Genomic DNA, 15,648 nt, shown 5'->3' with positions numbered 1-15,648 from the left:
GACACAGACCTTTTCTGTTTTTTTTTTTTTGGACCAATACTCTAAGGTAATCAGTTGTAAATTAATACACATGTGATTGCCTAAAGACCTAAATAGAGTTTCCAATCAGGTTCTCTTGAAAATCTGTTGGGCGGCCCTGATCAGACTGTCAATTTAAAAGGGACCTAATCCAACTAATGTGCTTCTATCCATGAAGTGCACTAGGTATGTAAAGGATATTTTCTGATTGCTTGGTACAGATTACTGCATTTTGCATGTTGTTCCATGTTTTATCACACTTGTACTGAATGTCATCAGTAGTTATCATTTAGCCATTTATAATTCTCTTTCACTTCACAGGGAAGCGGATCTGTGTGGGTGAAGGTCTTGCAAGAATGGAGCTCTTCTTGTTTTTAACTACAATTTTACAAAACTTCACCTTGAGATCCCCAATAGACCCACAAGACCTAGACCTTACCCCACAAATGAGTGGATTCGGAAACATTCCATGTCTCTACGAACTGTGTTTCATCCCACGCTAATCCATAGGACTATGGAACTTTTTATTGTACTTGCTTTTTGGGGGGTTTAAACAATGCTCCCTAATACAGTGAAAACAACATAAAGTGACATATATACAGTATCTTACAGCAACAGCTAGTGTAGCTCATTCTGTATTGTAGAAATGTTGTAAACTGTGAATAGAAAAATTATTTTTGATAATGAAAAGTTAGAGCTGAACTCTATGAAGATAAACACCATAGACTGCAATATTTATTATCTGTAGAATCTGTTGATATTTGTTTGTAACTCTTGTACAATGGAACTCCGAATGGAAGAGGAGGTTATTTTCTGAGCCATTGAGACTGTTCTGCATGCACATGTGCTAACAAGTAACATGCCCATAGAAGAAGGAAGAGCCCCATCAGTATGTTGCTGCTTTTTCATTGTCCAAGGTTGTGGGCAGTGATGTGTCCAAGCTGTATTTCCTATTAGCAGTAGATATATGTGAATTCAGGAATCAGTCTGGCAGGGCTTTGTAAACATTTGCACTAGCTGGCTAAAATAAAAAAATGCTTTAGCAAAAAAATCAGATTCTATATTTACTTAACATGTGCAATTAGCTTATTGATTGAAGGTCAGCTTTAGTTGTTTTTTTTGTAATTCCAATTTTTTAGGATAATACAAGTAGTGTAATAAAATGCATAGACATATGGGGAGGTTTATGTCTACAAAAAGGAAGAGTTTAGCTCATTGCTTTTTTTTTTTTCTTTTAATAAACGATTATATTTTATGTAGAAGCTCAGTGTTTGATTATGTTTTTAAGGTCCTAATATAAAACTTGAGGAAATTTTTTGTATAAATTTTACAAATCAGTGCTATTTCCAATTCTAGCTCCACAATGTGATACCATGAAGGATTTTACTCTATCTTCACCTGAGTACTTAACCTCCCTGGCGGTATGATTCTGTCAGGAATTATGTACCAAAAGCGGTACAATTTTTTGCATGGAAATTTGGCGTTATGTATTGAAGGCCAACAATTCTTAGTAAATAATTACTTAACCTGACCAAAATAAGACTCTAGCAGACATCCCAGATGTGATAAATTTGAAGCACAAACACATGAATTATAATCTAATCAATAATATAATTTTTTTCAATAATGCAATGAAAAATAATGAAATTTGTCAAACAAAGAAATTCAATACACATCCTGAGTGTGAAACAGTTTGAAGCATGGAACTAGACAAAGTCGACGTTGCAATCAGGACAATAGTACCTTGTTTTCTTTCGGACTTTTTTTCCATTGCCATCCTTCTTGGAACAGCAAACGACGCACATCCTGGTAGTCGCTAACTTTCTTGCGGTTGGTGGTAAGAAGTCTACAAAATGAAAGCCTGTCAGGCGTTCTGGATTGCCAACGTCAACAGCGCTTTGTCCGGGTCTGTTAGCAGATACTGATGGCGTCGGGTGGTTGACAAAAATCTGCTCAGCCACCTCCCAGATAAAGTCAGAATGAACAAGAGGTATGGTAGTGTTTGCTTTATAAAGGATATAAGCGTTCCAAAGGCATTGTTTCTGTTGCTTCCGCATCGCCGGGTAAAATGTCATTGCCTGATCGGCTCGGTCGACACCTCCCATTGTGTGATTATAGTCGATCACGACTTGCGGCTTCAGCACATCTGTTCCGTGTTTTGTGCGGACCATGGCAGTGGAGGTGCTGTGCACGGTGCTCATGAGACACACGTCCTTTTTGTCTCGCCACCGCATTGCCATCATTTTACCCTTTTGAAAGGCAACCATCTCTCCTTTTTTTAGTTTTTTCCTGCTAAACATTGATGGCATGTCACACCGGTTTGGCCTAACAGTACCATACCCAAAAGTTTTGTTTAGGAGCAAAACCTCATAAAGTTCCGGAGAGGTGTAAAAATTGTCCGTTGTCACGCAATATCCCTGGTTCAGCAATGGGTCCAGCAGTGAAAGGACAGAGGATGTGGCCATCCCATAACCGCTGTACCTGGGATTGAACTTGGTACCTTTCCCAGTGTAAATGATAGCATTCCAGATATATCTGGTGGATGATTCACAGAGCATATAAAATTTGATGCCAAACCGCTCTCTTTTGGATGCAATATATTGTATCCAGCTCAGGCGTCCCCTGTAGGCCATCAGACGTTCGTCCACACTGACATCCCTTTCTGGCACATAGGTCCGCTGGAAGTTGGTGACAATCATTTTGTGTGGCCTCATCAAACTCTTCGTTGTTGGCGAAGTGTAAATTTTTCATGATCAGTGAAAAACGATATTCGGACATCACTGTGCCAAAAAATGGAGTGGCCAGCATCTTATTGGTGGTCCAATACCATTTCCCAGAAACTGCCAGATGTCCTCTTTACTGACCGGTTTCCATTTTCTGGATCTGGAAAATCTGGCACGCAGCGTAGCAGATTGCTGCTCATGGCAGCGGTTGGTTTCTGTGACGATTTTTAGAATTACCTCCTCAGTAAGAAATAATTTCAGGTACGCCAGAGGGTTGTCACTCTCCACATCAACCTTCATCCCAGGAGATCCAGTGAATCGGAATCTCAGGGGGGCTACCTGGTCCGCATCGCTGTTTAGAGGGCACCAAGTGCGCACATCACTTAGGTGGTCAGGTGCAGCATCATCGGCGTTGTCACTTTCTGGATCAGTGTCGGTGTCAGAGTCAGATGACAAATCTCCCCACGACTCACTGTCGCTCTGTTCTGCAAGCAGCTCCGTGTTGCTGCCACTGTCGCTGTTGCAGTCGCTCAGCTGATCCAAAAGCGCATATGTAGGATAGCGCTTTTTTGATGCCATTTTCAAATGGTTTTATTTGTCACAAATGACAATGGCAAGGGGCACTGAAAGGACACTGTGTCTGATACTAAGGTGATACAGTGTAATCCTCTCAGATTACACTGTATCACCTCATTTTTATGTGTTTGTGTTGGTGCAACTTTTGAATTTCCTTCCCAATTCCGCTCCCATGAAGTATTGCTGCTGCAGGGAACGGAACCAGGAAGTCATCAGACTGACGGACGAGTGGCGGGGATCTCGGCGGTGATCACAGCAATGAGAGATCATCGCTGGATCGCCAGGAGAAGGTAAGGAACCCCGCTGCAGGCTCTGCATATCTACCCCGAGCGTGACTCAGGGATACTGATCCTAGCATAAAAAAAACACCCCGAGTCACGCTCGGGGATACCGCTAAGGGAGTTAAGATTATACTGTATACTGCGCCAACCCTAAATATACAGCAGCCAGCAATAACAAATGACAATTTGCGAAATCAATAAATAAACAAAATGCAGCGCTGATAGATTAAATAAATTGTGCTATAAAGTGCAATAGTGCTTATGCATATGAATATATGCTAGGCAAAAATGATGTGCAAAATCACTTAATTAAAGTGCTATCGTGTACAACGCATAAACTTATATGTGTACTTCAATAGTAAATGTGCAATTGATCAATTAAGTGCAAGTTACAGAATTATTGCATAAGTGATAAAATAGCTGATGCTGTTAATGAAAAATGCTCATCGTAGCAAAAATCCATAAATTCCACCATGGATGTGCAAAAGTGCTGACAAGTCTTCTATTGTGAATTCAGGTGTATAACCATCACCAACAGGGCAACTGTAATGAAGGCTTACCAGATGTAGTGGACCCAATAAAGTATACACGTTCAGGCTTGTAAGGAATGGATGGACTGTATAGCAGTATGTAATTCAACTATCAATGACTCAATCCTTCATCATCATCCACTTATGTAGGGTAGTGTAACCACTAGCAGTAAGAGCAGCAAGAATTCCTCCAATAGACACTCCAATCAAAGCCTTTGATCTGCACATAAGAAGCACATGCTTGTTCCTGCAGTAACCAGGCTCAAAGCAACGTGGAATTTCTTCTGTCGTCCTGCAGCGACAAATGCTGCTGTGGTGCCCATCAAGGCTGAACTATGGCAACAATGTGAACAGATGAAAAATTGGAGTGTCCGGTGGAGGAATTTTTTTAACTCTTAATGGTGGCGATCATTGACTTATAGTGTGACTGCGATATTGTGGTGGATAAATCGGACACTTAAATACAAGTTAAGAAACTTGACACTTTTGACACTTTTTTTGGGACCAAAAATATGCACTGTCACTGTACTAATGACACTGGCTGGGAAGGGGTTAACATCAGGGGCGATCAAAGGGTTAAATGTATTTCTAGGGAGTGCTTGCTAACTGTGTGGGGTGGTGCATGCACTGTGGGAAGGCAGAGATCCGTGTTTCTGCTTAGCAGAAACACAAGATCATTGCCTTCCCTTATCACAGAATGGCGATCTGTCTTGTTCACATAGGCAGATTGACATTCTGCCTGTGCCTCGAATGATTGGTGGGTTCCACTGCATCCAATCACAGCGGGAACGGGTCGCCAAACCTGGAAGTGCAGAATCACGTACCTTTAGGTGATTCTGTGCACAGGAGCCACCGCCCTGCAGTAAATGTACGTGGGGCAGTTGGCAAGAGCTTAAACAAAAATTGTACAATCTGGTATTGTAAGGTAAACATGTTCGGTTTGTCCCTTTGAAAAATTTTGGACGAAAGCTGTGGGCTAACGATAAGATTATCGTACAATCACTTTGAAAGCGGTATTTTTAGTAAGATTTTCTGATCGTGTGTATGGGGCCAAAGTCCTCAGCTGAAATACGTTAGGGTTCCACTGGGTTTGTTTGGATGTCCCAGATCGCTTTTATTTTACCAAATAAAGTATTGTGAAAAGCTTTTTCTTGGTCTCCAGCATTTTATTTGAAATATATTCTAATCTGCCCAATTGCTACTTTTTCCATTTTCTCGGCTGACAGTGTTGGTTTAATCTACATAGTCAGAGGATTTTCAAAGTGGCCAGCTCAGACAGTGCACAATAAAAAACAGCCATTCATATACAGCAGGGGTGGGGAACCTACGTCCTGGGGGCCGTATGCGGCCCTCGAAGTCATTCGGTCCGGCCCCCCGTGCAGCTGAGTCTGTGTCTCTCAGCTGATCTGTCAGAATGGAGCCAATGCTTCCTGTATAGTTCCGGCTCTGTTTTGACAGTCTGAGTGAGTCACAGGTGGAGTGATATCAAATGCACTCCGCCTGTGACCAATACAGGAAACATCGCCTCTTCCTTCAGCGTGGCGCGCTGCTAGCCAGCATTTCCCACCAGCAGCACACACAGCAGTACCAGCCAGAGCAAGCAGTACCAGCCAGAGCCAGCAGTACCCACAGCAGTACCAGCCAGAGCCAGCAGTACCCACAGCAGTACCAGCCAGAGCCAGCAGTACCCACAGCAGAACCAGCAGTACCAGCCAGAGCCAGTAGTACCCACAGCAGTACCAGCCAGAGTCAGCAGTACCCATAACAGTACCAGCCAGCAGTACCTACAGCGCAGTACCAGCCAGCAGTACCCACAGCAATACCAGCCAGCAGTACCAGCAAGCAGTACTAGCCAGCAGTACCTACAGCACAGTACCAGCCAGCAGTTCCAGTCTGAGCCAGCAGTACCCAAGGCAGTACCTACTGCACAGTACCAGCCTGAATCAGCAATACCCACAGCAGTACCAGCCTAAACCAGCAGTACCAGCCAGCAGTACCCACAGCACAGTACAAGCCAGCAGTACCAGCCTGAGCAAGCAGTACCAGCCAGCAGTACCCACCAGCAGTACCAGCCAGCTATACCCACCAGCATTACCCGCCAGCAGTTCTTTTCAAAACTTACGACCACAAAGTTGACAGCGCTCCAGACTGACCGACGCAAACCTGGAAAACCAGTTGCGAGTAGCAACATCATCAATACCAGCTAACATCACACACCTCACCAAAGAGAAGCAGTTGCAGCCATCACATTAGGGATGAATTAATTAAATTTTTGACCAAATATAACACGCACATTTTTAAGTTGATAATTTTGTACGGCCCCCAAATGATTTTATAAAATCCCCAATCGGCCCTTGGCAGAAAAAAGGTTCCCCACCCCTGATATACAGTGATAGCCCCTTCATATTAGCAGAAATATATTCAATCAAATAAACCCCATCTAAAGTTACATTTGAAGGAGCACATGTTGCATCACGTGTATAAATCAATGGTCCCCTATGAGAACCGTCTTAACTGGTCCTACTTGTGTCAGTCCAACTATGGAAAAAGGTTCCTGCACTACTTTGGTCCGACTTTGGTCTGATTTCAGCCCATTGAATGTCATTGAAATCGTATCCAAGTTGGATCAGCATTTTAACTGATCCAACTTGTGATATGCGACTTGCGCTCAGAGGCAATGTTAGCTCTGTAAAATGTATTGAAAAAAAAACAAATCCATACCAGACTCAAGTTACACTCATCTCATGCCGGATCCTGTACATTAAAGCTGGATACACACTATACAACTTTTGTTGGTAGATTTCCTTTAGATTTACCTTTAACTATGTACAGGAGAGGACTGAGCCCGGGGACCGGGGGGCAATTGCCCCTGGGCCGCTCTGATGCCCCATAAAAAGGCTTCACCGCTTCTGCCACAGACATGCCTAACGAATTCCTGGTGAAGAGAAGTAAAAACTCCCCACTGTTGACCGGCTGAGTGGGGGATAAAGACAAGAACAGAGCCTCCCCTAGGATGAATGATGTAAATTGTGTCTGAGCAGAGGCCCGTTCCATGCCCCACTGGACACTCTCCTCCCCTGTCCAGCCCCGAGTTTGACCAGTAAATAGAGAGTACCTGGAGCAGGGCTTCAGCCTGGAATGGGGTCAGGAGGAGGCCAGGAAGAGGGAGAGTGGGAGGGGGGCCGAGTCGCTGCACCATGGGCCTCTGGTTTGTACTTGCCCCCTGGGCCGAAAGTTGCCAGTCATCCCCTGACTATGTAGTGCACGTCCTGATTGCATATAAATTGAAAGTGTTTAGGTCTGCCCTCATGTTATATGGTTTTGCTAAATCTAAAGGAAAAAAATCTAAAGAAAATTGTATAGTGTGTATCCAGCATAAAAGTCTGACCGATAACACTAATAAAACACAGGTGGGGACTGATCCCAAAGTCCAACCGGACTAAATAGAAATCACCCCAAAAAAGGGGGGGGTTTTTGAGGGTGTAGATTGTGCTACGATGAGCATTGATTGACAGGAAAAAATATAATTTAAAAATTAATTTTATAATACATCATTCATTAAAACCATAATAAAACATAAGTTACATATAAATATATTGGCCACTAAACATATCTGCCAGGAGAAAGGTTTCCGGCCAACAAATGTAGATGGCCTGTTGATAATCACAACCAGGATAACATGAAATAGGTCTGACGCATTTTGCTGAACTATTGTTCAAAAGTGCTTCTTCAGAGACCCTTTCAATCCTTGGCAGACTTCGTAAAGAAGAAAACAATTATACATAGTATAAACACATTCCATATACATATTCAATTAAACATATTCTAATTAATAAAAAATGATGCTCACCACATATATGAAGCAAAGAATGCAGATGTAATCACAGAAGACGTAGGAGGTCGAACTTCAAGGTATTACCTTATCCTTTGACCTGAATTTTAATTGATTTGCATTTCCATTGCAATATGAACTTTAACTTTGTGACGCATACATATATATATTTTTTCCTCCAATAAACATGAATTTTTTCAACATTATTATATGAGGAGTTCTTTCAAGTTTTTATATAGTTATGATCAGGATTTCCAGTGGATGCTTTTACCCTTTAAGCCTGTCCCTTTAGCGCTCTAATAAACTTTATTGTGGAGTTTTTTTTTAGTTTTTTTTTTTTTTTTTTTAGGCAGCAGCTACAGGCTAGGCAACATTCCCGTATGTTGTCGTCTGTTTTAGGGTCTTTGGTAAATCAACCTCAGTCTTTTTCCAGGCATCTGTAAAAAATAAATAAAAAATCCTCCTTGAAAATCATCTTTAAAAATGACCAATAAAATTCAAACTGAGTCCTGACCTCAACCTGATAGATCACCATTGGGATGAATTAGAGTGGAGACTGCGAGCAGGGCCTTCTCGTCCAACATCAGTGCCTGACCTCACAAATGTGCTTCTGGAAGAATGGTCAAACATTTACATAGACACACTCCTTTTTTGCATCAGTGCTAGTACACCAAGAAAATGCACTCAAGTCCTTTTAATCATAGTCTGAGCAATGGCTTGTAAATCGTGAATCCTCCACCTACTAATCCAGACTGCTGCCAGATCCTTCAGTGTATGGGAAAAAAATCTACAAATACCACTACTTCATGAAGTGTCATCTCAGGTAAGGGTCATCTCAGGTAATATATGAGTCAGCTCACAGTCATCTCCTCTCTGCAGTACCAGAACTCGATCCAGGCTGTGGCAAATAAAACTTGCACCTCGTCAATCTGCTGATTGTGAGTGCAATGCTTTACAGACTGCAGTGTAAAAAAATAATAAATACGCTTTTTGTTTTTATCTGCAAAAGATGCACATTTATTTTAAATTAAATTATCCTTTTAAATTCCATGTTTTGTTTTTTTTGGTTTTTTTTTATAACTGCATGGGTACCCTCCAAAATCAAACAAAGGGAAGAGGGAGCTGAGCACTGCCCTGGAACATGTACCAATGCAGTAAAAAATTGGAAAAATTATAATTTAGTGAGGAGCAGCTCTTTTAATAAGGCTAAAAGGGCCACAATAAGAATACACAATCCTTTGCTTGGCGGAATGCCTTAACAAAGAGAAAATATATCATTTTAATTGTCATCTGCTAAATAATATTTCCCGGCCACTTTATTCTGCTTGGAAACAAAGTACACATGGATTCTTGTCATCTCCACCAGACCCTGCTATGGTTCATTGTGTGGCCTTTTATAGTTCGAGGAAGAGAAGGGGGCGCATGCAAGCTGCAAGGGGTCTGGTATGACATTCTCATGAGCATGCTATTGGCCGAAACACGTTGGGAGGAGTGGAGGCAGTGACGTCATCACGCACGACTGCGTCTGGAACGGCATGCAGCTTGTGGATGGTTTGTGATGAGCCTGTTATTGATATAATATTGTAAGTGTGCTATATGAGCTTATAATAAAAATCTTTTAAAAGGAATTCATGCATTATGCTAGTTTTTATCTTTTATGGTAAAATATGACTGCGGTTATTGGTTGATGATTTCGGATGGCATATCTTTGAAATCCGTGATATATACTATACCTATTTGGAGCCTTTCTGAGCAGGATGGTGCTGGGACTTTGTTGTGGCCGCAGCCTCTGGTAAGAATCCTGCATGCTCACAGGTGAGGTGGATGTCCACCGCAATGGACGTAAAGAGCAGGTAAAAGATCCACATTGGTCTAAATTATTCAGATGAATTTTTGTTTGCACATGGCACTTAATTCCTAAGTGAAGGAAGACTGAAGTAGCGGCTATTTATCTAATTAAGCACATATTATGTTGTTACGCACTTTAGCACTTTTATTACTTATTTCATATAGTACATATTCATTATGAGTTAGCACATCTATTTTTGTTTTAATGGAGTTGGGGAGCAAGCTTTTTCTTATTTTTTGGATGGAGTACTCCTTTAAAATCAATACCAGACCTGGAGATTCTGGTCTGCATTTCGTGGGGGACCCCAGGACTTAATAATTTTATCTGGGGGTCCCCCTTAAAATCCATACAAGGTCTTCATCAAGGATAAGGGTCTGGTATGTTTTAGACCTTTAGCCTCCATTCACACCGGCTACTATTTAAAGTGGTGCGATTTCAAGCCTGACTTCAATACTACTTCAGCACTACTTCAGTGCTACCTCAGCACTACTTCTGTGAGATTTGTAATGATTTGATGGGCTATCTATGTCACAGAGAGGAACAGTGATGGTCAGGCTGTGCAGGGATCTGATTTTGAAGCCATGTTATGACCAAAAGTTTAACTAGCAAAAGGTTAAAATGTAACTTCTTTCAGGCTCAAGTAGACACAGGTATGATTTGCAGCACGATTTACATTATAGTCTATGGCAGTGAAATTGTGCTAAAAAGTCTTGGAAAAGTAATGCATGAACTACTCCTCAAATTGCACTACTGGAAATCGTACCTAAGACACTGCCATAGAAACACATTAGCTGCTACGATTTTTAAATCGCATGTCGTACCTGATGTCGCATTTGTGTGACCGGGGGCACAGAATGTAAGAAGCTATAGAGATACTTTTATGCTGATAGTCATCCTTTGGACGGAGCCCTATACTAGTCTACACTCTGTACAGCAGTGGCATTGCACCAAGTGTGATGACATAGTGCCACCTGTCATTTTGAACAATGTTTGCTGAACATCAGTGTTGAAAGGGCTAGGTTGCATAACAGTCATTAAATTTTCCTGGAATTGGAGTATTTAGAGTTCTTTTCATCTGTTCATCCAGGCTTGCTGTATTTCTCAGCTCTGGGCCATCATCATGGATCTCAGTGGGGTTCTCTGTCTCATTCTCATCTTCATCATAACCAGCCTCCTATTTCATTCAAGATGGAAGGTCAAAGGAAGGCTACCCCCTGGTCCCATGCCTCTGCCCTTCATAGGAAACATGCACCAAGTCAAGATGAATGATCTCATCAAGTCTCTGGTTGAGGTGAGCTGGTCTTATATCAGTGCGTCATTGTACATAGTGTCATGCAGCGTGAATCTTTTTATTTTTAATTCTAGAATTTGAGATGTATGTTAATTGTAGTAGACCGGCTTCTTTAAACCTGCAAACAAAAGGCATGGCTCCCTAACATGTAAATAAAAAACTCTGATTATTTGGGGTAAATCAGTACATTCCTTCGGCCTGAGACGATAAAGCTTCATGAACTGTATTATGGAGTGCAGGGATGGAGTTTATTCCATTAGGGGAACATTAATATCAGTATTATGGGTGGCAAGTATCTAATTGTTGTTGTAATGCGGTAGAGAATGGCTCCATAATAACTCCGTATAACTAAAGGCAAATTTTTTTATAGTTCTGGATAGAGTGGGGGGGGGGGGGGGGCTAAGATTACCTGTCAGTTTTTATTGATGTCTGTGCCCCCCATTCACGAGATTCAGTCTCTCTATTTGTCCTTTTTACCATTATCATTGAAAGTGAAAGAAAATCCCCAGAAAAGTAATAGAGGGGAAATCTTTCAATGGAGACACTGGTTCTGGTGACCTGGGGGTCCGCAAGGAATTCCGTTAAATTACAGGGGTTTCCTCTCACTACCTGTTTGGTTATGGGACAGGAAGTGAAGGGAAATCTCCACAATGGGACACAGATGGCAAAAAAAAAAAATCTGACAGGGATTATAACCCTCCCTTTCTCTTTTCAAAATGAAAAAAAAATTGCCTATAGTCCTACTTTAAGAATCAGATAGGGTCCATAGAGAATGGAATGCAGGATGTGACAACTCGGTCTCTACAGCTCAGAATTTTTCAGGAAAGCCCAGGGGAGGAGACAGCTAACAGGCAACAGACACTGCAGTACAAACCGAGGGGAGTGTGAGTTTGCTTTTGCCTATGGAATGTTTCACACGGGCTTCAGCTTGTATAAGAGCAGTGTGAACAGCAAACTTTGACAAAATATGTGCGGAGTAGACATGTGCGGTTTGTTTTATTCCAAATTGCAATAGTAACGAATTTAAATTAATCCAAAATAACAAAAGAAATTTTCGTACAAAATTCAAATTCGAAGAGTTTTCAAATCAAATTTGAATAGATTTTGAATTCAAATTTGAATAATTTGGATTAAAATAAATTTGAATAGTTTTCAAATTCAAATAGTTTTCTAATCAAATTTGAATTTCTGAAGAGAATAAAATAGAATAGAAAATAAAGGAAGTGAATAGTAATGATTCTATAACAGAATAGAAAAGAATGGAATAGAAAGGAGGCTTTAATCTGCATATAATGTCAGTTAAACCTGACAAGTAAAAAAAATGAGTTTTTACTCCCTTCTTAATGCCTTAGTTTACCCTGATCAGCCCTAATTACCTTCATTTCCCATTCTCCTCTTAACTATTATTTTCCCGCTAAATTGTTTTTATTTCTATTTTTCTAACTACTAATATTTTTTTTTTCCATTTTTTCTTTAACTATTTTTCAGTGCTATATTAAAAAAAGCATTTTATTTGTAAATTATTTTGCAATGCTTTGAACCATAATCAAAATCTTAGTGTCACTTAACCGCTTGCCGACTGCTCACAGTATATTTACTGCGGCAGTCAGCCCCTCACAGGCAGAGTGACGTAGGTCTACGTCGCTCGCCTGTGAGGCTCTGGTGAGCGAGCGCGCGCCCGCGGAGGCGGGCTCCCGCTCCCGCACGGTCACGGACCCCCCCGCGCGTGTGACCAGCGGACCCGATGTCCGCCGGTCACTCGGCGATCGGCGGGGGAGAGGGAGAATGTCAGGCAGCTTGTGTAAACAAGCCACCTGTCATTCTCCTCGGTGTAAAAACACTGATCACATGGATCTACTATGTAGATCCGTTGATCAGTGTCCTTACAGCTCAAGCCACAGCCAATCACAGTAGAAAGCACGCCCCTAGGGACACACACAGCCCCTCCCTCCCAAATAAAGTTAACCCCTTCACTACCAGTGTATTTTTACAGTAAAAGTGCATATATATAGCACTGATTACTGTAGAAATGTCACTGGTAACCCCAAAAGTGTCAAAAATGTCAGTCAAGGGTCCGATCTGTCCGCCCCAATGTCGCAGTACCGCAAAAAAAATCGCAGATCGCCGCCATTACACGTTAAAAAAAAAAACACCAAAAATGACAGAAATCTTTCCCTTTGTTAGTAAACGCAATAACTTTTGCGCAAACCAATCAAAATACGCTTTTTGTGATTTTTTTTTACCAAACATAGGTAGCATAAAACAAATTGGCCAAAAATTTGAAAAAATTTTGATTTTTACATTTTTTTTGGGGGAATTTCATATAAAAAAATTTGAAAAATATTGTTATTTTTGCAAAATGTACGCTCTTTTTTTGTTTATAGCGCAAAAAGTAAAAATCGCACGGGTGATCAAATACCACCAAAAGAAAGCTCTGTTTGTGGGAAAAAAAGGACGCCAAATTCGTTCAGATACAGTGTCGCACGACCGCGCAATTGTCTGTTAAAGTCACGCAGTGCCGAATCGCAAAATACCCCCTGGTCGTTTAGCAGGAAAATCCTCCGGGGCTTAAGTGGTTAAACATGACACCATTTTGATTAACATTTATGCCTGGTGTATCCATTAGCAATTTCTGTTTTAACTAACACTGATTAATAAAGTGGAAAAACCAAAATATTTTTTTTAATTTTGTTACATTTTTGTCTATGGATTGCATAAAAGTTAAGCAAACTTTTGCAAGACAATAATACCAAACAAAAGCCTTATTTTTCCTAAAAAAAAAGGTATATGTATTACTTAGTTATCTTATGTAATGACAAAAAAAAAAGCCATTTCATCAGGCCAACAGCAGAGCTAAACTTGTTAAAAAAAAAGCTTATATATGTGTTAAAGAAAACTAAATGTAAACATATTTAAAAAAATAAATAATAAATAAATTCCAACTTTAAAGATTGTGTACACATTTTATAACATACTGGGAAAAAGTATTTGCCACTGCAATCATTTAGAAAAGGCTAAATAGGGGGTTCCATGAAATGAACAATTTTACATTACGTTGTTGATGCAACGGGACTTCACCTAAATTACTTATGCTGGCCATACACGTATAGATTTTTATTCGGAAATTTTCGTTTTAACAAAATACGTTTGATTTTCTAATTGTTAGTGGGGTCAAATCGATGTCCGTTTTTGACTGCAGTGACGGGAAAATTCGAAGGGGCAGGAAGGAAAACCTTTCTCGAACATCAAATTTTCGGGCAGTGTATATGGTTATTGCTCAGAAATAACATTCTTTTTGAAATTAAATGTTAAAATCAAAAGACAATTTGCGAACGACATTTGTCCAGTCAAAGAATTTTCATATGAATGTTCTACGAACATTCTCGTCCAAAACTCTATACGTGTATGGCCAGCATAACAGTGGCAAAGTTTTACAGTGAAAATCGCCAAATGTGAATCTGTTGTGAAACTGAGTAAAATAGCAAAATGTTCTGGTAATGAAATGCTTAAGCAAATAACATTTGTGCAGACTATTTAAATTCATTTTATTTTTATCTATAAATCTTTGTGGTTACATGACCATAAAAAAATACAATTGCACTTGGCACTCATGCTCTGTGAGCTCCTAATATTCAGCGCAAAGCAAACAGTTGCCATAACGGGGTTGATTTACTAAAACTGGAGAGTGCAAAATCTGGTGCAGCTCTGCGTGGTAGCCAATCAGCTTCTAACTTCAGTTTGTTCAATTAGGCTTTGAAAAAAAAAAAAAAACTGGAATCTGATTGATTTCTATGCAGAGCTTCACCGGATTTTGCTCTCTCCAATTTGAGTAAATCAACCCTACAGTGACAGCGGAGTCTAATTATTACACAAAGGAGTCTCTTAGTATCTGCTAAGTAACCCCTTATTGATGAAGCAACTCATTCATCATCTTCTTTAGTTCCTAGATGGAAGGACAAATCTTGGGTGTAATTAATGTCAAACTAGCCCATTTTTATTATCCTCCTTAGGAGTAAATGACTCTGCTAGTTTACCCTCATTGCAACAAATCTCCCCATCCCATTGATTTTCCATGGACCAACAAGCGGCAACCCTATGACTGGTGAATGGCAGGACCTTCTTTAGTTCCTAGATGGAAGAATAACTCTTGAGTATGATAAATAATGCCAACCTGGTTCTTTTATGATATGATACTTATAACTATTTCGCACTACTAATTTACTCTCATTGTAACATATTTCCCCATCCCATTTCGTTTTCCGTCGGCCCACAAATGGCTACCCTCAGACTGGTGAATGGAAGGCATCTGTTTAGTTCTTAGATGAAAGAACAAATCTGGAGTATGATAATTCATGTCAACCTGGTTCTTCTATGATATACTAGTTATAACCAGTGTTCATTTTTAAGTCCAATTTTGATTTAGTTTGAATCAGTCTTTTGACTAAAATGCCATTTTAGTTTTAGTCCTATTTTAGTCATTTGAATTTTTCAAAAAATGGACAAACACTGGGCAGCAGAATTTTATCAGTACCTTTATAGGACATTACA

The 15,648-nt window shown here is 40.4% G+C and overlaps 1 protein-coding gene across 1 annotated transcript in view; it reads left to right on the top strand.

Moving 5' to 3' along the window:
* LOC309560463 (uncharacterized protein) overlaps window positions 1-15,648 on the top strand; it is a gene marked incomplete at its 3' end in the record, with an annotated part of 164,790 nt that overhangs the window by 35,154 nt on the left and 113,988 nt on the right. The window contains exons 9-11 of the mRNA XM_082264096.1: window positions 340-502; window positions 8,310-8,367; window positions 10,873-11,100. Coding sequence (XP_082120222.1) covers window positions 340-502; window positions 8,310-8,367; window positions 10,873-11,100 — 449 coding nt within the window. The remainder of the gene's footprint in view (window positions 1-339; window positions 503-8,309; window positions 8,368-10,872; window positions 11,101-15,648) is intronic.

This window comes from Pelophylax lessonae (assembly GCF_965119305.1).
Source record: "Pelophylax lessonae genome assembly, chromosome: 7".
NCBI classification, from domain to species: Eukaryota; Metazoa; Chordata; class Amphibia; order Anura; family Ranidae; genus Pelophylax; species Pelophylax lessonae.
This window is presented reverse-complemented; position numbering and strand designations above follow the sequence as displayed.